Source organism: Equus asinus, chromosome 14 (assembly GCF_041296235.1).
Source record: "Equus asinus isolate D_3611 breed Donkey chromosome 14, EquAss-T2T_v2, whole genome shotgun sequence".
Taxonomy (NCBI): domain Eukaryota; kingdom Metazoa; phylum Chordata; class Mammalia; order Perissodactyla; family Equidae; genus Equus; species Equus asinus.
Window position 1 is genome coordinate 4160989 of NC_091803.1, and position 22595 is coordinate 4183583.

At 59.3% G+C, this 22595-nt stretch overlaps 1 protein-coding gene across 8 annotated transcripts in view; it reads right to left on the reverse strand.

Annotated features, from left to right (window-relative positions):
* Window positions 1–541: 541 nt before the first annotated feature.
* Window positions 542–22595, reverse strand: part of TNRC18 (trinucleotide repeat containing 18) — an 83867-nt gene continuing 61813 nt past the window's right edge. For all 8 annotated transcript variants that reach the window (XM_070484153.1, XM_070484152.1, XM_070484149.1 and 5 more), the window contains 12 exons: window positions 19972–20396; window positions 16012–16164; window positions 15579–15720; window positions 14332–14449; window positions 13745–13820; window positions 13547–13655; window positions 8988–9104; window positions 8049–8213; window positions 6322–7667; window positions 2864–3100; window positions 2708–2782; window positions 542–2141 (listed from right to left, as the gene is read on the reverse strand). In XM_070484153.1, the coding sequence (XP_070340254.1) occupies window positions 1935–2141; window positions 2708–2782; window positions 2864–3100; window positions 6322–7667; window positions 8049–8213; window positions 8988–9104; window positions 13547–13655; window positions 13745–13820; window positions 14332–14449; window positions 15579–15720; window positions 16012–16164; window positions 19972–20396 (3170 nt within the window). In that variant the 3' untranslated portion in view covers window positions 542–1934. The remainder of the gene's footprint in view (window positions 2142–2707; window positions 2783–2863; window positions 3101–6321; window positions 7668–8048; window positions 8214–8987; window positions 9105–13546; window positions 13656–13744; window positions 13821–14331; window positions 14450–15578; window positions 15721–16011; window positions 16165–19971; window positions 20397–22595) is intronic.

Genomic DNA, 22595 nt, shown 5'->3' on the forward strand with positions numbered 1-22595 from the left:
TCGGTGCCTTAGTTTCCCCGAGGTGTGGGGTTGGTCCCCTCTTTGGTGTAGGTCCCTCGCGGGCTCGGGGACCCACCCACCGGCAGGCCCCGCCCCCGGGAGCCCCGGGCGGCCACGTGGGCCGGGACCACGAGGGGCGACGCCGCAGGGGCAGCCAGGTGTCGCCGGCGCGCTGCTCCTCCCGCGACTCGGTGTGGGCGGGGCCGCCCCCGCCCGGGACTCAGTTTCTCCGAAACGCCCTTCCCCGGCCAGGGCCGAGCTGACCGCCTTCTGTGTTAACGCTTTCAGTTGCCGCTGTGACCTCTTCCCGCGGCCCTGAGATGACACAGCCCAGAATGTCGTCCGCGTCCCATGCACACCGAGCGCACCGGGTCGCTGGGCGGTACCGCGGGGTCAGGCTGGGAGCTGACCTCGGGGAGGGAGGGGGCGGCAGCGCCAGGACCCCGGCCCAGCCTCCCCGCCCCTGCAGCCCCTCCCTTCTGCACCGGCTCAGGGCCAGACCACCAGCATCGTCGTTGTCAGGCGTGGACGTGGCTGGGCGCGCTCAGCTGGCATTTTAAAGGAAGAAAAAGGAGATGCGCCCTCCAGCCGCGCACTGACCAGGAGTCAACTTTCTACGCTGATGGGGACCGTCTCCACCTCGGCTACCCTAGACAGTAGCCATTCGCCATGTCTGGAAACGTGGCCGGTGCAACCGAGAAACTTCTCCGGTCCCTTCGTGTAAAAGAGCTGAATTTCAAACGCCACGTGTGGCCCGTGCGCACTGGACTGGGCGGCCCCGCGCCCCACCCCGCCCCAGAGCCCACCCGGGCCCCTGAAATGAGCCACTACAGACAACGGTACTTTTCCAATGATAGCTTTTTCTTTTCTTTTCTTTTTTTTATGAAAAAGATCACACAGAATTCGCCAACAAACAAAATTCCAAAAGAAACTTTAAAAAAAAAAAAGGAAAACAATAATTCCCCCAAAAAACAAAACCGAAGTCTGGCTTTTCCTTCCCTTAAGATTGTCTGGACGAGGCCGCCCGGCCCTGGGCGCGGGGCGCTAAGTGCCGGCGGGGCAGCTCGCTCGCCCCTCAGCCTCTGCTCTCCCTAACTCTCTCCATCCTGGGGGCGAGGACAGGACACCTGGGCGGGCGGGGTGTGCTGGGGACGGGGGCCCGTGAAGCTGGGTGCTAGACACTCACGATCTAACAGGAAATAAAAAATAATATTCTGCACGTCAGAATGTGTTCGTTTTTTTTTTATAATTTCATAGCTATTTTTCACAGTTTTAAAAAGTTTATATTTATATATATTTATATATATTTATCTTTATATATATAATTAAAAAGTGGCCTCCTGGAAAGGCGTATGATACAGGGCAGGGCTCGTGGCCGGTACAATAAAACTGTACAGGTCCCGAGGGCCGCCTCCTCTGGGCGGCGGCGAGGCCTGCAGCACCATGGGGTTGTCTGTAGTGTGAGGCTCGGGGCCCCCTCCCGGGCTCCGTCCCCCGAGTCCAGGCCTTCCTGAGGGAGGAGGCCGGCCCACGGCGGGAGGCTTGGGGTGGGCTCCGTGCCAAGGGGGCAGGACTGGGGAGCTCCGGGGGGACTGCGGGTGGCCCACGAATGACCCCCAGTGCCGCGGCCCGGGCTGGGGGGCCCGCCTGCTGAGGGCGACAAGGTGCTGGAGGGAGGCCCCGAGGGGGGCGGGCAGAGCCCCACGCTGGCAGCGGAGGGGAGCCCCTGTCCTGGGGCCACCGAGGAGTTGGGAAAGGGGCTGGGGACGTGTGCACATGTGTGCACACACGTGCATGCATACAGGCACACACATGTACACTCGCGCGCGCCAGGGCACCCACGGGCACACTCGCATGCACACACCCGACGCACGTGGCCCCCGAGCCATGGCAGTGATGGTGAGGGGCCCTGGGTGGCAGGCGGGCGCGGGCGCTCAGCAGAGCACGGGCACGCCGTCGGTGGAGAAAATCATGCCCGTGGTGGGCTCGTAGGTGCCCGCGAGGTAGTACAGGCCCTCGCTGTCCTGGTACTTCTTGGTCTTGAGCATCTGCTCGTACTGCTCCAGGCCCACCACCAGGCACTTGTGCGACACCGTCTGCACGTCATTCTCGTCCACGTGGGAGGACTGGTACAGGGCACGCTGCGGGCATGATGGGCGGCGTCAGGGGACAGGAAGACCCCCCGGTCCAGAGGACCAGAGAAAGCCTTGAAGGCAGAGAGCCAGAGACCGAGAGAGACAGACCCCCCCCGACAGACACAGAGACGGAGAGACACAAAGACACAGAGAGACCCAGAGACAGAGAAAACCCCAGAGACTGAGACACAAAGAGAGACACACAGAGACACAGAGAGACCCAGAGACAGAGAGAGAATACCAGAGACTGAGAGACACAGAGACAAAGAGACAGAGTCAGAGACACATAAAGACACAGAGACACCTAGAGACAGAGAGAGACTCAAAGACCAAGAGACACAGAGATGGAGACTCAGAGACAGAGAGATCCCCAGAGAAACCCAGAGACTGAGAGACAGAGACCCAGAGACATACAGACCCCCAGAGAGACCCAGACTGAAAGAGACAGAGCCTGGGAGACAGAGACCAAGAGAGACACAGACCCCTGAAGAGTAAGAGCCGGAAAGCGACAGACAGAGGCAGGACCCGGCAGGGCAGCCCGGGGACCGGAGGCTGGGGCCCCGCCCTCCTACCTCCATGAAGTCCTTCCTCTGGCTGGAGGCCCGCAGGGCCGCGGGGAGGCTGCGGCCGGACTTCTGGTCCCAGTGCTGCGGGCGACAGACAGGGCGGTGTGAGCCCGGCCGGCCCCACCCGCCCCGCCCCGCCCCCGCCCCGGGCCCGGCGCCCACCTGGCCCTCGTGCAGGCGCTTGCCCGGGCTGGTCTCCTCGGGGTGGTAGAACCACTTGACGCGGACCACCATGTTGCTGCCCCAGGACTCCCACATGCTCTGGATGCGGCCGATGTAGGGCAGGTTGGGGCGGCCGGCCGACAGGAAGACGGCGCAGTCGCCGATGCGGATCATCTCCTTGCCGCGCACGATGGCCTTGTAGAAGAGCTTGCGGGCCTTGCCCTTCATGCCGCGGCGCTGCGGGACACGGCGGTCAGGGCGCAAGGCGGCCACGGGCCAGGCGGCCCCTTCCTGCTCTAACCGGGGGCCCTCTCATCTCCGGCACCCAGCGTCCCCAAGAGGGACTCCGTTTACACTCAGCCTCGCGCAGCTAAGCGAGCCTGTTCCAGAGCCGTGCGGGCCAGGGCCGCCCGGAGGCCGCGGACCCCGCTCCCGCCGCTGGCCTTCGAGGCCCGGCAGCCCCTGCTCTGATCCCCACTTCCCAACAGGGCGGGGAGGGCCGGGGAGGAGACGGGGACAGTGAAGCCACGGGGCTCGCTCACGGCTCCACCTCCCCCGGCCGTCTCACGTGTGGAGGCCACCACAAAGCACTGATTCATTCAACACACCCCCGGGGGGCCACAGAGCTCGCCACTCACTGGGCAGCCTCCACCTACACTGCCACAAAGGGCGCAGGGGCTCGGCATGACTCAACCCTCCATGGCTTGACCAGGGCCGCGGGAGCAAGGGACACGGGCTGAGGGCTGTCCCTGGGACGTCAACGCCCAGGCATGGCCGACTGCCCCTGGAGAGGGAAGCTGCTGACGAAGGGCAGAGCCCAGGCCCGCAGGATCCAGCACTGGGCCCACGTCTGCCAGGCTGCCAGGCCCCACGACAGGCTGGGCGTTTGTTTGTTCACTCAACAAACATCTCCTGCAGTCTCCTCGGTACCTGAGCCTGGGCTGGCACTGGGACAGATGTGCAGGCTCTGAGAAGGGACCCAGCACAGCACCAGACAGCTCCAGGGCCTGTCACTGTCCCTAGGGGACGCCCCTGTCCTGACCCATGAACCCAAGCCCAAGCAAAGCTCTGCCCTCCTGTGGAACAGGCATTTGCTCTTCTCAAACCAAGTCCTAAAAGTCATTTTCCCTTCTTACACTGGCTGCTAGGTGGCTCAATGGCAGTTTTGTTGCCTAAATAGTAGAAACCTCCATGCCAATTTCCTACCTAGCCAGCAGCCCCTTTTCTGCCTTTAATTCACTGGATTCCTGGTGGTGACAGGCTTTCTGATGTCCGAATAGCTAATTTCATATGTTCTGTAAACTGCTCAAATTCTTTCCAGTTCAAGGCGTGGAGTAAATCAGTTCAAGATGAGAGCAACAGCTCAGACTCCTAAAGCGACTCTTTGACAGCAGCCAGGTTTCTGGCACCGAGTGGCTACTCCCCTTCCCACAGGGCCCACCCCGGTCCACAGGGTTCCCCAGTGGGGCTGATCCCATCCCTGGGGTGGGCACAGGACTCAGTCTGGCCAGTCCAAACATCCCATCCTCCTCCTGGAAATTGTGATTGGCTCAGGGGTAGGGTGAGGACCCAAGCCACAGATATTCCACCAACTTTAGCCTGAACACTTGGGACAAAGATACTTCCTTCCTGCTGTCACTTCTGAGCTGGTAGATCGTGAGCTGAAAGCTACTGGGGCTGCCTGAGAAGGAGACCAGTAGAAAGGAAGGAGAAACTGAAGCCTGGAGCACAGACCCAAGAGTGAGTCTGAAGACAGCCTTTGAGTCCCTGGATCCAGCTGTACCTGAAGCCAAACAGCCCTGGACTTTTTTATTAAAGAGGCCAGTAAGTTTGGCCCTGTGCTCTGTTCTCTGCAGCTGTAAGGCCCTCAGTGACACTAACATTGGAACTTGCAAATGGCAGATGCTAAAATAAGGAATGGGTCGGTCACCATGGGGGCAGGACAGCAAGGATGTGCCTGTCCTTGGCTCAGAAGTTGTCACCACTTGGATGCCCCCTCAATAAAGCACCTGCAGGATGAGAGCTCCAGGGGGCCCAGTCTGGAATGTCTGGGTGAGGCTCCTTACAGAAGATCCTCGAGAATCTATGTGTCAACTTTGCTGTCTCAAGAGGTGGCCTTGCCTAGAGAGGCTCTTTCGGCCTGGAGCCAGCAACCCAAGAGTGTGGGACGTCAGCTACCCCTTGTCCTGCAGGGCGGAGAAGCAGGGCACCCACCCCAGGTTCTAGTCAGGGCCTCAAAGGCAGGGTGGCCTAAGGAGAGCAGGAGCTGGAGGTGGGGAGCCCTCCTGGACCTCCTGCCTGGGGGCACAGCCTGGGGCAGATGGAGCTGTCCTCTCCCACTGGGCGGGGGGGGGGGGGGGGAGTCTAAGTGTCCTTGAGGGTGTGGGAGGGCCTACAAGCTGCTAAGACAGAACCCAAAGCTAGAGTCTTGATTCAGACCATCCCTCGACTGTTCTGGCCTTGCTGACACACACCAGGGAGCTGAGAGAACACAAACACACCAGACGCTTCCCGAGCTCTTAAGAGGAGCATTGCCAGAGACCCCACAAGCTCACTGCTGTCAACCCCCAAGGCCCTGGCTCGCCTGGCAGGACCACCTCAGGAGAGGTACAAAGCCCACAGGGCATCTGCTCCCAGCCCATCTCAGGGCGGCCTCCAAGGACTCTGGCCCAGCGACATGGATGCGGCGGGCAAAGCTGGCCGCTGCGCCTGTGGACAAGCTCACGTGGCTGGAGGACAAAAGCCCACAGGCTCTTCCTGTCCAGGGACATGGGACAGACTGGTGACTATAAAAGAGTTCCTCTCCTGCCCGTGGAAGCTCCGTGTGTGCGCGTGAGTGTGCATGTGTGTGCGTGCCCACGTGTGTTGCATGTCCACATGTGCAGGCGGCAGGCAGGCACAGGGAGGGTCCAGAGGGCTCCTCCTAGAGAACCAGCCGTCCTCTACATAGGGTGTCCTGGTGACCCAGCCCCGGCCAGCCAGAAGGCTCTGCCTCTCAAGCCACCCTGGTCAGCTCAGGGGCGCGCACGGGGACAGAAGGGCCCTCTGCTGTGGCCACTAGTAGCGGGGCCGGAGGCCAGCAGCACTCCGCCAGGGGAGGTTGAATAGCAGCCGAAATGAAGCGAACGCCAAGGAAACCAGGCTGTTTGGCCAGGAGGTTTCGAGAGCCCAGCTGCGTGGGCCTCAACAGCCACGCACTGGCCCTGGCACGCAGTCGGGCCTGGGCCCTGCAGGGATGGCCGGTGCAGGGCCTGGAGGGCCTGCTGCTCTAAGGACATGGGCTCTGCAGCCACCAGAGCTGAGTGTCCCCGGGTGCCGACACTCAGCGTGCCATCCACAAGGGGGGTCCCGGCAGCTCGCCCCAGCCCTCCACCACAGATGAGGGGGAAGGAAGGGTGGGCCGGCGACAGTCAGCCACCAAAAGCAGGTAGCGCCCCCAGCCCGCGTGCCCGCGCTACCTGGGTGGGCTTGCCAAACCACTTCCACAGCTGGCGCGCAGGCAGGAAGGCGGCGATCTTGGGCCGGTTCTCCACTGACGGCAGGCGCTGCCGCTTGGCCAGCTCCTTGGTGGTGGGCAGGTGGACGCCCTCTCTCTTTTTGGGGCGGCTCTTGGCCCCGGCCCCGGCCTGAGCCTTGGGCTGCAGAGGCTGCGGGGGCTGCGGCGGGGGGGCCTGGGGCGCGGGCGCCGGCGCCTTCTTGCCCGGGGAGTGGGCCGAGGAGCGCGCCTTGCCAGTCTGCTTGGGGGCCTTGCTGGGGAGGGCTGGTGGGGCGGAGGGACCGGCCGCGGGGGCAGGGGCCGCCTCATCGTCCGAGCTGCAGGAAGAATCGTCTGTGGTGGAGGAGGAGGAGGAGGAGGAGGAGGAAGAGGAGGAGGACGAGGAGGAGGAGGAAGAGGACGAGGACGAGGAGGAAGACGAGGAGGACGAGGAGGAGGACGAGGAGGAGGAGGAAGAAGAGGAGGACGAGGAGGAGGATGAGGAGGACGAGGAGGACGAGGAGGAGGCCCTGGAGCTGGAGGCCCCGCAGTTCCGGCCCCCGCCGCCCCGGCCTTCCTCCTCTCCCTCTGTCTCCGAGCTGCTGCTGCTGCTGCTGCCACTGTCGCTGCTGCTGCTGCTGCTGCTACTGCTGCTGCTGCTGCTGCTCTCCGACTCCTCGGCCCCGTCCTGCTCAGCCTGGCCCTTGTCCGGGCTCTTGGGGTTCCCCGAGTCCTCGAACGTGAGCCCACCTCCGGGCTCCTGGGCCAGGTCGCCGTCCCCGGCCTTGGGCCGGGCCGCCTTGGGCTCGCTGCCGCCCGCTGCCGGGGGGTAGCCGCCCAGGCCCAGGAGGGTCTTGGGCTCCTGCCAGCCCCCGGCCCCGGGGTCCTCCCGTAGAAGCAGAGCTTCCTTGGCCTTCTTGCTTTTGGGTGACGTTACACCCTCATGGTCCAGCTTGACGAGCAGCTCGGCCTCCTCCCCGGGCCTCCGAGTGCCCTTGGTGGCCAACTCCTCAGCAGCCCGGGCCTTCTTGGGCTTGGGGCGGGTGGCAGGCATGGTGATGGGCATGGCAACGAGGGGGGCCGGGGCCAGGGTGGTGGCGGTGGGGGCCGGCAGCTCCCCAAAGGGCTCGGGGGCCGGGCAGCTGGCGAAGGTGGGCGGCGCCGGGCTGGGCTGAGGGGGTGTTGGGCGAGCCTTGGGGGCTTTGGCCCGCTTGTCTGCGGGTTCTGGAGGGCTCTTCTTGGAACTTGGGGTACTGATCGGCTCTAGGGCCAACGGGGCACTGGGGACCTCATCTGTGGAGCCCCCCTCCTCCAGGACGGCAGTTCTGTCTAGAAGAGAGAAGGAAAGAACAGATGTGAGGCCAGAGTGGGGGTTCGCCGAGCCAGAGAGCCTGCCCAGCGCTGCTCTGCCAGCCTGTGCCCTCTGTGGGCCTCGGGGCCGCGGCTCTCGCATCCCAGTCATCCCACGCATTGTGACCCTAAAGGGGCCCTTGGTGGCCTTGGCTGTTAGCCTGAAGCCCTCTTCTTTGGACTCTGGAGCAAACAGGCCCCGGGTGCACCTTGGCTCCGCCTCCCTGAGCCTCAGCGCCTCACTGGTCACAGCGGTCCAAGAGCAGAGGCCCCACGGGGCGGGAGTGGTCTCTGTGCTGAGTGCCCGCCCCCACCTGCCCTGCCCCTGCGTCTCCGCTGGGCACGGCCTGGGCCACCTACCACCCTTGGCTTTGGCACTCGGTTTCCGCCCGCGCCCTCGCGCCTTGGCGCCAGGTTCCTCGGACCCTGGCGCGCCCCCATCTTTGCTGTCCCCAGTATCTTTGCTGGTCTTCCGGCTGCGGCGCTTGGCGCTCGGCACCAGGAGGGCTGGGGACGGCTCAGCACCTGCAGGGCAGGACAGACAGACAGTGGCTCAGGCCCGGGTCTCCACTCCCCCAACCTCAGGAGCACTGTCTGTCATGGGGAGCAGGGATGGGGAGGAGCCTCACGGCACTGTGTGGCTGACCCCCCTCGGCCTGCCTGGATAGGCTGTGTGGTTGGGGTGGGGGGCCCATCTGCAGGGACTCAGCTCAGGTGTCTGTACACACCAGCAGCTCAGTGGAGGCTCCCCGAAGGCATGCCCTGGCAGGGGCTGAGAAGAGATGCTGACTTGTATGTTTTTTATGATTCCCGTGGAGTGGTGCTCAAAACCACTGAGGTTCTGGACCCCTGAAGTCAGGCAGTCCTAGCTGAAGTCCTAGAGGTCCGAGTCCTAGCTCTGCCCCTAACTAGTCATGGGACCGCGGGTAAGTCATTTTACCTCTCTAAACCTGAGTTTTGTACTGGTTAGTCAAAGGGGACAGTATTTCTGGACACACAGGACAGAGCCAAGAATTCAACGCTATCATGGACCTACAGAGCACAGAAACATCAACAACTACTGATGGCTCCCACAGCCCTGGCCGCCTGGCCTCATGGGCCACGGGGTGCAGACCCAGGGAGCTCTGGGATCCCCTCCTCTGAACGCGTTCTGGGAGCCTCCACCCACGGTTTCTGCCATTTCCATCCCCTGGGTGCAAGTGGTCCAAAAGGCAGACAAAGCCCAGAGCCAGGCTCCGAGGGAAGCGAGGCGAGGGCCTGGGGTCAGCCCCCAGCCTAGGCAGCAGGACCACCACTCACACTGGATCTTATAGTCGGGAGGCAGGAGGCGGATGTGTGAGAGCGGAATTCTCCCTGTGTCTCCATCATCGAACTCCACGGTGATCAGGTCCCCGTCGTCCTCGAGGCCCAGCAAGCCTGTTGGAGGAGGGGCAGGGTCAGTGGAGGCCCGCGGACAGGCAGCTCCCGGAGGCCACGAGAGCAGAATCAGCCAGTAAGCGGCCCTGGGTGCAGGCTGTGTGAGGGCAGGTACGTAGTGTGCAGAACGTGGGCCTCAGAGCCACAGTCGCGACGGGAGCACTGGCTCCCCATTCCAGCCGAGCATGTGTCCTGACTTCGGGGACACGTATCTGTGCCCAATTACTCCCAGGGCCCTTCCCAAAGCAACATTAAGCAACAGCAGAAGCGGGAACCATCAAGGACAGAGGGAGTGGGCAAGGGGATGCCAGCAGGTAACAGTGCCAGCATCAGTGCCAGCGTTCCAGAAGATGACATCTGCGTGGACAAGTGGGAACCGACTTTGATCTCGGCTTTCTCTGCTCTGCCAGGGGCTTGGAAGGAGGCAATGCCAATGAAAAGGAAGCTGGTGTTCACAAGGGAAGCCCACCAAGGCTTGGGCCCTGGAGGCACCAAGCACCTCTGGAGGCGGGCTTAAGGGACCCCAACGCTGGACAGGCTGAGGGCTGCACCGCAGCAGGAACCGGGAGGTTTATGTCTGGGGAGAGGCTCTGACGGACACCGGACACAGGAGAGGCACATGGGTGGGTGCCACACCAGCCAGGGTGATGGGAAAGCTCCTACTGAATAGTAACCCCCATTCCCAAGTGCCAGCCAAGCCCAGCTCCCGGGGGACAGAGGCCTTGGGCCACCTGACCGGCTGCTGGGGAAGAGCCACAGGTGCTGGCACTTGGGGTCCCTGACAAAACATTCCTGCCCACCATGTCCAGAGGCCTTGCCCACGCAGAGAACTCCCAATCTGCTTGATTAGGATCTCCAGAGACGCAAGGTGGGCCTCTAATGAGAGGCAGACACGGAACAGAGAGGGGAGGGCAGCTCAAGAAGGAACACAGAACCCAGAGAGGTGGCAAGGGAGACCTGGGAGGAAGGGAGCCAAAGAAATCTAAAATGAAAACAACAGGTCCTCAGAGAAATTCAAAAAAAGAAAATGTACCCACGAAACAAAAAGAGGTTACAGGAAAAAAAAGGAACACTCAAAGAAGAAGAACGAACTTAGGAATCTTTTAAATGATAGCAGAAATTTCAAAAACACAAGAGAATAGAAAGGCCAGAAGGTAAAGTTGGGGAGATCTCCCAGAAGGTTGAACAAAAACATAAAGGAAAAAGTAATGATAGGAAAAAAGCTACCAGCACTGAGGGCCATCAGACGAGTCTGAGTTCCAGGGAAAAGAGAGTAAATGAAGAAAAGAAATTCTCAAAGAAGCAATATGAGACGTTTCCAAGATGAAATGAAATTTGCTTCAAAATCAAAGGCCCCCCCCAACTATCCAGCACACACACACAGACACAGACACAGACACACACACACACGAAAACTGCACGGAATTCCAGATCTAGGAGTAATGAGATCCCAAAAGCTTCCGGAGAGAAAAGGCAGGCCTCCTACAAAGACTTGGGAATAATCGTGGCTTTGAACGTCTCAGACAGCACTGGACGCTAGATAAAAATGGAGCAGTGACTTTGAAATGACGGGGGAGGACGGTGTCAAGAAGTGGCCTAGGCAGACTCTAAACCCACCTCCTCCATGGACACGACAAATTCACAACCATTCTGGGAACAATCACCCCTGAGAGAGAGCTGAAAACCGGATGACAAGAACCCCCACAACAAGGGACAGTGCTGACCAAGGTGGAAGAGGCGGAAATGCCTTTCTGGAGAGGAAAAAGCCACGTTCGAGCCGCAGCGCTTCACAGCCAGCGGGAGCAAGCCTAAGGCACACAGCCTTCCCAGGAGGAGTGAGGGAGCTGAGCGGGGGAGTGTTACCACCGTGAGCAGCTTTTGGACTCAGCACAATCAAGATGAGTGACATAATACCTGGCTTTGCTGGCTATTAACAACCACGGGGAATTCCCCCAGAAAAGCTATCTGACATAAAGGAAAAAAAGCCAGCTCTTAAAGGGCCCATGCACAAATGCACCCATTTTGGAAAGCAACCTAAAATCACCAGAAAGAAAGGTGCACAGTCCTTTGGTGGAAAGAGACTCACCTGATGGGCTCTGGGTGTGTCTCAGTGAGAGGTGAGACCTCTCCAGGGACTGAGACATTGGTGGCAGCCATTATCACAACCTAGTTCAGGCATGCTCACACAGGCGCTGGCAGACACCACTGAGGTTCTCCCCCTGGCCTGTTAGCCCAGGGTCTGTCCCACCCACGAGAGCACTGATTTAATCCAGCTCAGCCAGGGCAGGCAGCCCACCCTAGGGACAGGCCCCACACGACAGCAAGCCCTCAGGCAACTTGTGGGCCTGCATAGGTGGGGTGCCTGGATCCTCTGCAGCCCAGCAAGTGGGTCCCCCTCTGTGGGGCAGGGCATGCATGAGGAGCAGGCCTGAATTGTTGGAGTGTGTGGGGCCACCACATCCACTTCAGTGGTTGGGGCGTGTACACGAGGCAGGACTGTGTTGATGGGGTGTGTGGCCCTGCAGGCAGTGGGGCTTGTCAGCTGCAGCAGACATGTGCTTCCCAAACAGCCACATAGGGCATCAGCCCCACCTTCCAAAGCATGAAACAATTGGATCTTCCTACGCCTGGGGCCAGCTCCATTCAGCTGCAATCCTGAGAGACCTGATAAGAGCCTTGCAGGCTGGAGGCCTACAGCAATTGTAAGCCCCTGAACCTAGCAACCAGCCATGCTGGGGGCCTACTCACTTATCAGAAAAACTGTAACAGGAATGTGCTATTAGACCTTGCAGCCAACTGTGCTGGGGCTCCTCATGCCTGACAAAGTGACTGAAGGGACCATAGCAGCCACACGCAGCTGAGCATTACAACCAGCCAGCCAGGGGGACAGCCTAGGCTCCCTGGGCACCTGCAGCAAGAGCAACCCTGCCACAACAGAAGGACACACGTAGCCCATACAGGCCACATTGCTGGAACATTTAGAACTCATGATGAGAGGGAAGCACATACTGAGCCTCACAAGGCGTTTCTTACACAAGGCCACCTCTCCAAGATGGGGAGATACAGCTAATCTACCTAATACATAGATAAAAGCACAGAAAAAGAGGCAAAATGAGGAGACAAAGGAATACGTTCCAAGTAAGAGAACAGGACAAAAGCTCAGAAAAAGAACTAAACGAAACAGAAATAAACAATCTACCTAACAACCAGTTCAAACAAAAAGTCATAAGGATGTTCACTGATCATGGGAGAAGGATGGATGAACTCAGTGAGAACTTCAACAAAGAATGGGAAAATATAAAAAAGAACCAATCAGAAATGAAGAAGACAATACAGGAACTGAAATGATGGGGGAAAATTATTTCCAGCCTAGAATTTATACCCAGCTCAACTATCTCTAAGGAATAGAACAGAACAGAGATTTCAGGCACACACATACTTGAGGAATTTACCTCCCCCGGCCCTTTCTCAGAAAGCTTTGGAAAGATCCTCAACGACAATGAGGGAATGAGACAAGGAAGAGAAAGACACGAGTCCAACACAGGAGAGAGACAGAATTCTGCGAATGATGGCACAGGCAAGTCCCAAGGGCAACGACACCCACGCAGCAGGCCTGGAAAGCAGCTAGCCCATCATGATTCAGGGGACAGAAAGCTCTGGGAGACCAGAATCAGGACGAATTTTCACCATATTTTCACCATATTCTTGCCCAGCGTCCCTGCTCCCATCTTCTGGATATGTATGGATGTTAGGTGGACAAGGGGTGGACTGTTATGTGACTTTTTTTTTTTTTTTGGATGCAACGAACATCCACATCCCCATCTCCTGGATGCGCTGGTTTTGCAATAGCTAAGGGGTGCACCATTTGAGCATCTGCCACTTTTGTCTGTCTGACATCCATATCTATGTCTTCTGAGGTACCTGTTATTTTTGTCTGCTCAGCTTCCAGTCTCTTATTCTACTAACAACATCCCACCTCTCTCAGGCCATGTGTAAAATTAGGAAGCTGACCTCACGCATCAGCTTCAGGGACAAGCACACAACCCAGGCCCAGTCACTCAGCCTCACAGCAGTGGGGTCCGTGAAATCCACACAACCCAGGCCAGGTGAGTAGGATTCCATCCTAGGACTTACATGGGAAAAGCCAGTTCTCTGATGATAGGATTTGTTAAGATGGTGAAACAGAGTCCCCAAGGAGCTGGGTGTGAAGCCAGCACAGACGAGAGCAGTGCTGACAGGCACTGCGGCCCCAGGTCCTGATGCCACCATGCAAACAGTGCAGAGGTCAACCAAGCCCAAAGGCCCTATGTGGTTCCAGTTACACGAGCCGATGAAATCCTTCATCTTGGGCCAGTTAGAATTGGGTTTCAACCCCACGAATCCATACTGATACATTAGGAAACGGGGGCGCCGGGGAGGAGGGGGGTGTGGGAGCATCTCACCTCGGACCACAGTGCCCGGGTAGAGGCAACGGTACTGCTGGCTCCAGTAGGCCGCGATCCTGGTCCCTTGTGGCAAGAAGCGAGTGGAGGCTGGCCTCACGTCAATGATCTGAGAAGGCGAAGGATTGAGCGCCAGGTGGTGACCAGGCACAGCCCCGGCCCCCCAGCCCCCAGCAGCCTGCCTCCTCTCCCGCTCACCGCCTCCTGCAGCAGCTGCTCCAGGCAGTAGATGTGGGGCCGGTTCCCACGTTCTCCCTCCACCACCACACGGTAGCTGCAAGGCCAGGGCAGGGGTGGTGTGAGGTGACAATTGGCGACTGCCCAACAGGGACCCCTACGCCAAGAATCCAAGCCCCACCAGCACGAGCTCTGCCTCCCAGACCACGGAGACGTGACATCAGAGCCTGAGAGTTTGCTGACTTGCTGTATCTCTCCCCTTCTGGGTCTCAGTTCCCTCATCTGTACAACTAGGAGTTGCAAATCCAAGAGAGGCCAGCACGGTCTCTCACACTTCTTCCTGCTGAGCCCCCTGCCACTTGGGGCCAGCCATGTCCATCCTGGCACACCCTGAGCATACTGTCCTCCCAGTGTCTTCTGAGCCCTCCAACACCCCTGCGAGGTCGGCACCATTTGCCTGGTTCTATGGAAGGGAAGCTGCAGCTCAGAGAGGGGAAGCAACCTGCCCACAGAGACCCAGCAAGGCACCCTGGATGCAGGACTGGGTGAGGTTCCTCAGGCTCTGAGCCGGGTGCTGCCCCTGGCTGGCCCCCCGGCCCCTGACTCACATGTCTGGCGAGTGCACTGTCTGCACGTGCCCGGCGTACAGCAGCTTGTCATCCATGGGGATGAGCACACGCAAGCCGTCTTTCAGCTCATCCTTGTCGATGATGCAGGAGCGTGGAGCTACAGGAGGGCAGGCAGTGAGGCCCCGGGATAACCTCCCTCCCTCCCCTCAGGCCCGCCTGGTCAACCTCGACTCATCCCTCTCAGAGCATAAGGCCTGGGGTGCCTGGGGGGGCCTGCGGGGCATGTGTGTGTCCATGTGTGCACACCTACGTGCCCGCACAGATGAGCCTTGTGCGGGGATGTGCATGCACGCACCAGTGTGCACATGGCGGGGGCCATGTGCAGCCCCTCCCCTCCTAGCCCCAGGCGCCTGAAAAGACCCCGAGTGGGTGTGAACCAGGGGTGACAGCCTGCATGGGCCCCCCACACCCCCGCCCCCCGAACCCGTGCATGAGGTTCTGGGTCATCGGCCCATTCGACCAAACCTCTGGGGGTTTGCATTGGCTTTTTCTCCACCTGGAAGGATGTTTGTTCTGGAACTCAGGCCCCAACGGGCAAACATCCCGACAGGGCAACGATCACTGCTCCCAGCACCCCATCTCCCCATCCTTAGTCGTCAGCCCCAGGCGGCCTCGCCCCTTGGCTTAAGCCTCCCCTCCCAGCAGCCCCATGCCAGGCCCTCCTCAGGTCTCCTCCAGGCTTCTGCGGCCTCCTGAGCCTGCTCTTCCTTTTGCGGGACCTCCAGCCCGGCCCCACCCTGTTGTGACCATGCGTCAGGGGGACATGGACGGAACCACCAGTGCACTTCTTTCCTGCCTGCGCCCACACCCTTGCCATGGCCTCCCTGTGGGCAGAGCGGACTTCCCACCTCTCCATGTCGGGCACGACATGTGACTCGCTCTGCCCCAAGGCCCTTCGTCGCCCCCGCATCCCATTATCGTGGGAGCCCAGCTGGGGGCAGCCCGGCCCCGCCGCAGACAACGGAGGCACAGATACTTACTGCCATTCACCATCGCCACTGAGTGGCGGCTGGTCCCTCAGCAACTGCGGACTCTACACCCCCAGAGAGGGCACCAAGTTCCTTAGGGCTGGCCCGGCTCCTCCTCTTGTCCCCACCTGCCCCACCCAATCTACACCCTCAATCTCCCCTCGGAGCGCCAGACTCCCAGCCCTGGTAACTTCCCCAGGGGAACCTCCTGGCCCCCATATTCCAGGCCCAGGGCAACACAGCATTGCAAGCACTCACCCGGAGTTAGCGGCCGCTCCACAGCCCCACCGCGTGGCAAGTGCTCATCCTCAGAGAAGCTCGAGTCCTGGTTGGGTTCGAAGTCCTCCTCGGCAGCCATGCTCTCCATCAGCTTGCTCACAGCTCCTCCCTTCCCCCGGTTCTGGGGACAGAGCGGGGCAGACCAACAGTTTAGGACCTGCCATCAGAGTCCTGCCCAGCTACGACCCTCCCTGGAAACTCGGGGGCAGGGGCTGCCGGGGAGTCTGCCACGTGTGCACAGGCCACAGGGAGGATGAGATGGACCCAGAACCCCCCAGCCGGGGCCCACACCTGCTGAGGCAGCCCATCCAGCTCACACAATGGACCTGGGGAAACCCAGCCGCTGTGGAGGGCGGGCACACCAGGCATGCGCCCCGCTGTCAACCGAGCAAAGAACGCCGCCCAGCCTCACCTCCTTCTTCACCTCCTTCCCCTTGGCCTTGGCCTTGCTCCTCTTGGCGGCGGCCGGGGAGCTGGCGTGAGGGCCCCGGGCCTCGGGCGGCAGGGCGGGGGCGCGGGGCGGGGGCAGCGCAGCTCCGGACCCCGCCTCCTTCCCCTTCTTCTTCTGGGGGGGAAGCAACAGAGCGGAGCCCTCAGGGGGCAGGGCTGGCCCGGCCTCCCCAACCACTCACCCTCCCGAGAGAGCGAAACCCTGCCTCCCCCCCCAGCGTTTCTGGTTTCAATCTGAGCTGTTTTATTACTTCTATATATTACTCGTTAAAAAGAAAAGAAAGAAACACCCAAGTGTGTTTACATGCAAGTTCCTCTCCAACGATCCTACCAACTGTACAGAGGTAACCAAAGCCACAGTAACAGGGTGGTGTAGCCTCCAGAACTTTCTACAAGCACCTACAAGCCTGTAAACATGAAGCCTATGCAGACACATCCGTGCGCACACGGTATTTTTTTTTAACACAGATGGGAATTTACCAAAAGTCCTGCTTCGCAACTTTTTCCCCCCAGTATGTCTGATACGCACAGAGGGAGGCAGCGCATCTTTTATTTTTAACGGCTGTCCAACGTGCCGGGCGTGGGGAACTGCACTTCCTTTCGCCACTCCTCTAACGCTGGACGCGTGGGCTGCCTCCATTTTTCTGCTCTTTCAAATGATGCCACAAAAACCAACAGTCCCTATTAGATCTAAGGACACATTTATGGGAGTAGCTCTTAAGACCAGTTGGCTGCTGCCAGGGGGGCTCCGGGAGGCCTGCATCACTTTCCACCGGCCCCAGCAGCGGGGGGCGCCCCTCCAGCCCAGCCCACAGCCCCCCGGCGTGGTGGAACGGGGCGCCCCCTCCCAGCTGGGGCAGAAACGGTCCAGGGCACTGCACCGTGGCCGGCTTCATTCATCAAAGCAAGGACTCGGAAACACCTGGATGGCCAGCCACCTGTCACGGGAAGGCCGGAGCCCAGACAGACGTGGTTCCAAGCTTCAGCACAGAGCCAAGAGTCCTGCTCCGAGGAAGAGGCCATGGCGTGGGCGAGCGGGAGGACAACTGTGTGCCAATGGCAGGCTCCTAGCACACCCAGCCTCATCCGGAGGGGCGGCGGGGGGCGGGGCGGGGGGCGATGCCAGGCTTTTGAAAAGAGACATTCCTACTACAGAACGACCAAGTCAAGAGCCCAGAGGAGGTGAAGGAAATAGAAAAAGCTAGTGCCGGGCACATGTTACCAAGCCTACGGAAGTCACAGCTTCTGCATCGGATGCGCGACATTCAAAGTCAACAGCATTAAAAGGGACAAGATGGGAAATGTTACGGGGATAAAAGGTATCCAGTTTAATCCCCGTTTGGGTAAAAAGCATATGACTAACACACACACGGACATTCTATGGTCCCGTTTCTCATGCCTGTTGTAGGCCTGGTCACGTCTCCGAAGTCAGAAGGCACTGCGGGCTGAAGGAACGTTTCTAACCTGGGCCCGTTTCCCTTCCCCTAACGTCTGTTGTTAACGGACAGCTCATGTGACGGGGCCCGTCTCTGCAGCTGGACGCTTGGGGAAAGAACGGCAGCAAAAGCAGTTCCGAGTGGGTCTCTCTCCACGGCCCAGGGCACTGTTACGATCGGAGCAAACGTGACTGCCTCTTTCCCGCTGACCAGAAAGCCCATTTCTGGGGAGCTTATTTCTTTTTTAAATAAGAAAAGAACCTCAAACGTGACAAGTCGGCACACAGAATAGAGATGGTCACTGCCGTGGTAATTACGACGGCAAAATACCATCGTCAACCAAACCACCGACGGCCAGCATGGCTGATGGCGGCAGACGACGGAAACCAGGGACAGCCAGAGGGCAGGGTGTCACCCAGCCATTTAGAAATATTGATTAAGAAAAGTGAAACAGAAGCACACCATATGTGGGAATGCACAAGCTGTAAAGCTGAGTCTAAAAAGCAGGGTACAAAGCGCATCTCACAAGTGGGAACCACGGCTCCTCGGGGGTCTGCTGGGCGTCTGACTTCTCCCCGCGCCGACCATTATCCTGCTCTGTTCCGGTCTCTCACTGTCTCATCAGGAGGCCGGGATTGGGTGAGCCCCTGGGCCTCTCCCCACCAGAAGGCACCACCTTGGGACAGGCCCAGAGAGACCGTGTGGGCACGTGGTTAGGGCCCCAGCTCTGGTGCAGGACCCCCAGTGTTCAAAGCTCAGCCCAGATTGAGCATGCGTGCCATGACCTGCTGCAGGCACAGGGCCCCTGGGCAACGTGGTTGGCGCGAGGACCTGCCTCACGTGGCTCCGTGAGCGCTCGATCGGGGCAGGAGGAAGTCTCCATGTGGCCTCTGCCCCGTGCCTGGTGCGGGGCTCAAAATCCCTTGGAACGTCCTGGGTCACGGGGGCGTCTTCCGCTCTAAGGGGGGCCACCCTCGGTGAGCCCCTGATAGACAGCTTCAGGGTGAGCTGGTCCCCAGGAAGCCGAGCCCCAACTGGAAGTCTGGAATTTCCAGCCGCACACCCCATCCCCAGGGAGGGAGGGGAGAGGTGCTGAAGACTGAGTTAACAATCGATCACGCCAACGGGATGAAACCTCCATAAAAACCCCCACATGACGGGGTCTGACCACAGCGGGGTGCTGGCAGCCCCGTGCGCCCCCTGGCCTGTGCATCTCCTCCACGCCTGCCCCTGCGTCGGGGCCTTCACAACCAACAGCAGCAGGGAGGCGCATGTTTTCCGAGTGCCAGGAGTCCTTCTGGGGAATGATCCAAGCTCAGGCGGAGGTCAAGAAAAGCGCTGACTTACAGCCAGTCGGTCAGAAGCACAGGTGACACTGGGACTTGCGACTGGCATCTGAAGCTGCGGGGGGCGGGGGGCGCAGTTTTGTGGGACTGAGCCCCTAACCCGTGGGGTCTGCGCCAACTCCAGGTACTTAGTGTCGAAGGGCGGTGAGTAGAGGAAATGAGTTTTCCTTTATCAATAAAGAGGTGAAGGCGGTCAAGCGGTCAGCACACTCCTGGGCCCTACCCTGGGTCACCCGGCACGGCTGCCATCATCATTATGTATTATTCCAACAGGGCCTCTCCTGGACCCTGAAAACTCTGAGACAGCCACAGCCATGAGGAAACAAGAGGCGAGCACAGATCAAGGTGCTTGTGGAGGACACTCAATGCGGCCCCTTCCTCACTATTTCCTGTTATTAGGAAACCAACGCCGAGTCCCATCCCTTTTTGGGACTTTCTCTAGAATGTCACTGTTATTTGAGGGTCATCCTCCATCAGGATATCAGGGACATTAGGACGCGAGGCCTGAGTCACAGACAACTGTCAAGAGCTCTAAGTTCTCTAACCACCTAAAGGGGGAACCACCAGCCATTAGCTTCCTAGCAGCCAAAGCAAAAAGGATAATAGATCTAATCATCATAAAGTTCTTGAAAAGCAAGTGTTCTCAACCTGGGGTGTCCACAGAGAGAATTTAGGGAATCTGTGAACTTGGATGGGAATAAATAAATCCCATCTCTATTTTCACTAACATCTGAAGAAATGAGGTTTCCTTCAGGTGTGAGTGGAGGCCACCAACCACAGCAGGACCAACAGTGTCTGAGACTTTGCCACCAACCGAAATCACTGCCGTGTAGCGCATAACAGTCAACAGAGGCCTTGAAATCCCGTTTAAGCTCATCGCTTTAGGATGACGGCATTACCAGACCCGCTGCTGGGGACAAGGACACTCACGAGGGGCATGCAGAGGCCGCAGCACAGACGGGGCTTGCAGAATCCCTGTTTCCCTTGGACTCATGCATTCACTCACGGTTTAGCACGCTACTCTGAGATGGGGGGCAAAGGGTCCATGGCAGACAGTGAGGCCGCCCCCTAAGGCTGGGAGGGGCAGGGCCTGGCACTCGGGGCCCTTCCCACTGCCCCCACCTGTGCGCCAAGCCCTACCTTCCTGGGGTCCTTCCTGTCCTTGGCGCGGCCGGCGTCCTTGCGCGGGCTCAGCGGGCCGCCCTTGCCACAGCGGCTGGGCTTGGTGACCACGGGCGCTGCGCTGCTGGGCGCCGGGGCCGCGGCGTCGTGCAGGAAGATGCGCTCGCTGCGCCTCCGCGTCCACAGGTCGTCGTCGCTGGCCTCGGGCCCTGCCTCGAAGCCGGGCTCCTTGGGGCCGCGTAGCTTGCGAGCCTTGCGCCCCTTCTCTGCCACCAGCTTGGCCTTGTCGGGGCTGGTGGGGCCGGGGCCCCGGGTGCCGGGCGCGGGCGCAGCCAGGGAGGGGCCCGGCTCCCCCGGTCCCTTCTTGGGCCGCAGCAGGCCGGCAGGTGACCGCTTCCGCACCTTGACCTCACTCTCCGAGTCGGTGTACTCGAACTCCGTGCCTGAACGTGGGGTGAGGGAGGGGGCTGTGGGCAGGGGCTCCGGGACCCCACTTCCCACCCAGCCAGCCACCCTGGCCACGAGCAGAAAGGCTACAGACTCGTTCCTCCTGCAAGGGCCCTCTCTGCCACGGGAGGCTGCTCCCCGTGTCCAGGGGAGGAACCTGAGGCCCAGGGAGGACTCACCTGGCCACAGGCCTGTGAGTGGCAGGTCCTGCTGGCTCCACTCCTGTCCCGAACCCCCGTGGCTGCCCAGACCCTGCTCCGAACCCCTCACCCCAAAGGCACCCTCTGAGGATGTGCAGACTCCTGCCTGGGCCATGCGAGCTTCCCCACTGCCTCCCGTGTGCCCATGGGGAGCCCAGAAGCCAGGGCAGGCAGCTGGGGAAGGCCCCGCACCTGCAGAGCAGGCATCGCCATGGGAGGCCGGTGGGGAAAGCCCATGTGAAAGCCCCGAGCGCAGCGGGGGCCCTGTTCCCCTGCCTGGGGCCACTTCTCAGAGCTGGGCCGTCCCTGGCACCCACTCCCCTTTGCAGAGGCCCCACCAGAACCCACAGCCCGGGGGCCCAGCCCCTCCTACCCGAGGCCGCCCCTTCCCACAGCCAAGGGGCCAGCTTCCCTCAGTTACAGGCCAGCCCTGGGTCTCAGGGCCCAGCTCCTGGGCTCCTTGAACACACAACCTCTCACCAACCCCCGGCTGTCCTCTGACCTGTCAGAGCTCCAGGCCTGTTTCTGCGGGTCCCTCTGCCCAGAGCACCACCTCTCCCCGGACCCCTACCTGGAAAACTGCAGCCTTCTTTCTGAGAAGACCCGCTCAGCACCCTGGGGAGTCCTCTGTGCACACCCCCATCACCACATGCACATATCCCATTGCAGGGTTCCCGTCCACGTCTCCCCATGGGTTGACCACCCCAGAGGAAGGCTTGCCCTGGATCCTACAGCACATGAGCCGAGAAGCCAGGATGAACCCCAGGCCTCCTGACCCCTCGGCAGCCGGCAGCCTGCCCACGAGGGCTCCTGTGGGAGGGCAGGCCCCATAGCCGCAACAGATGCAGCCACAGTAACAGGGACCAGAGTGAGGGGAGGAAGGAGCCATTTGCAAAGCTTAATGATCCCATTAGCTAATCTTTTGTTAACAGACTTCCCGCTGCACAGGGAGGCAGCTGGGGGCTTTCATGGCTGATTAGGGTGCAGGCCATAAAACACAGCCTGGGGAATTCTGCTGCTGGGTATTACGGAATGAGACCCCACCTGATGACAACCCCCCTGCAGGAGACCCCCAGAAAACCTAGACGCACATAAACAATGCAGGTGTACCACACAGGGCGGGAGTACTGGAGAGTAGACACACGCTTGCAAGGGGCAGACTGGAGCTACAGGGGTAAGACAGAGTTGGAGAAAGCATCCTGTGCTCCTGCCTCCTCCCAAGGAACTAAGGCAGTAAAGGAGACGCAGAGGAAGAAAACAACAGACAAAAAAGGACAAACAAAAGAGCTAGACACAAACAGGTGAAAGTCAAAGGATGAGAAAGATACACCTGTAAATAGTAACCAAAAGACAGCTGGAGGGGCTATCCTAACATCAGACAAGAGAGACTTCAAGACAAAAATTGTTACTAGTGACAAAGAAGGACATTTTAAAATGATAAAATGGTCACTCTATCAGGAAGACATAACGATTATAAACATACGCGAATATATTCCAGAAATACATAAGATTATACACCACGACCAAGTGGGATTTATTCCAGGAGGGCAAGGTTGGTTCAACATACAGGAAAGTCAATGTTAACACACCATATTAATAGAATAAAGGACAAAAACCAAACGAACCCCTCAACAGGTACATAAAAAATAACTGACAAAATCTAACCCCTTTCATGATAAAATCAGTCAACGAACTAGAAATAGAAGGAACTTCCTCAACCTGACAGAGGACATCCATGAGCAGTATGATGACGACTAATATCACACTTAATGGTCAAAGAATGAATGTTTTCTCCCTAAGATCAGAAGACAAGGATATCTGTTCTTACCACTTCTACTCAACATTGTATGGGAGGGGTTAGTCAGGGTAACGAGGCAAGAAAAAGAAATAAAACGTATACACATTGGAAAGGAATAAGTAAAACTATCTCTATTTGCAGATGACATGACCTTGCATTACAGAAAATCCTAAGAATTTACCAAAACCTATTAGAAC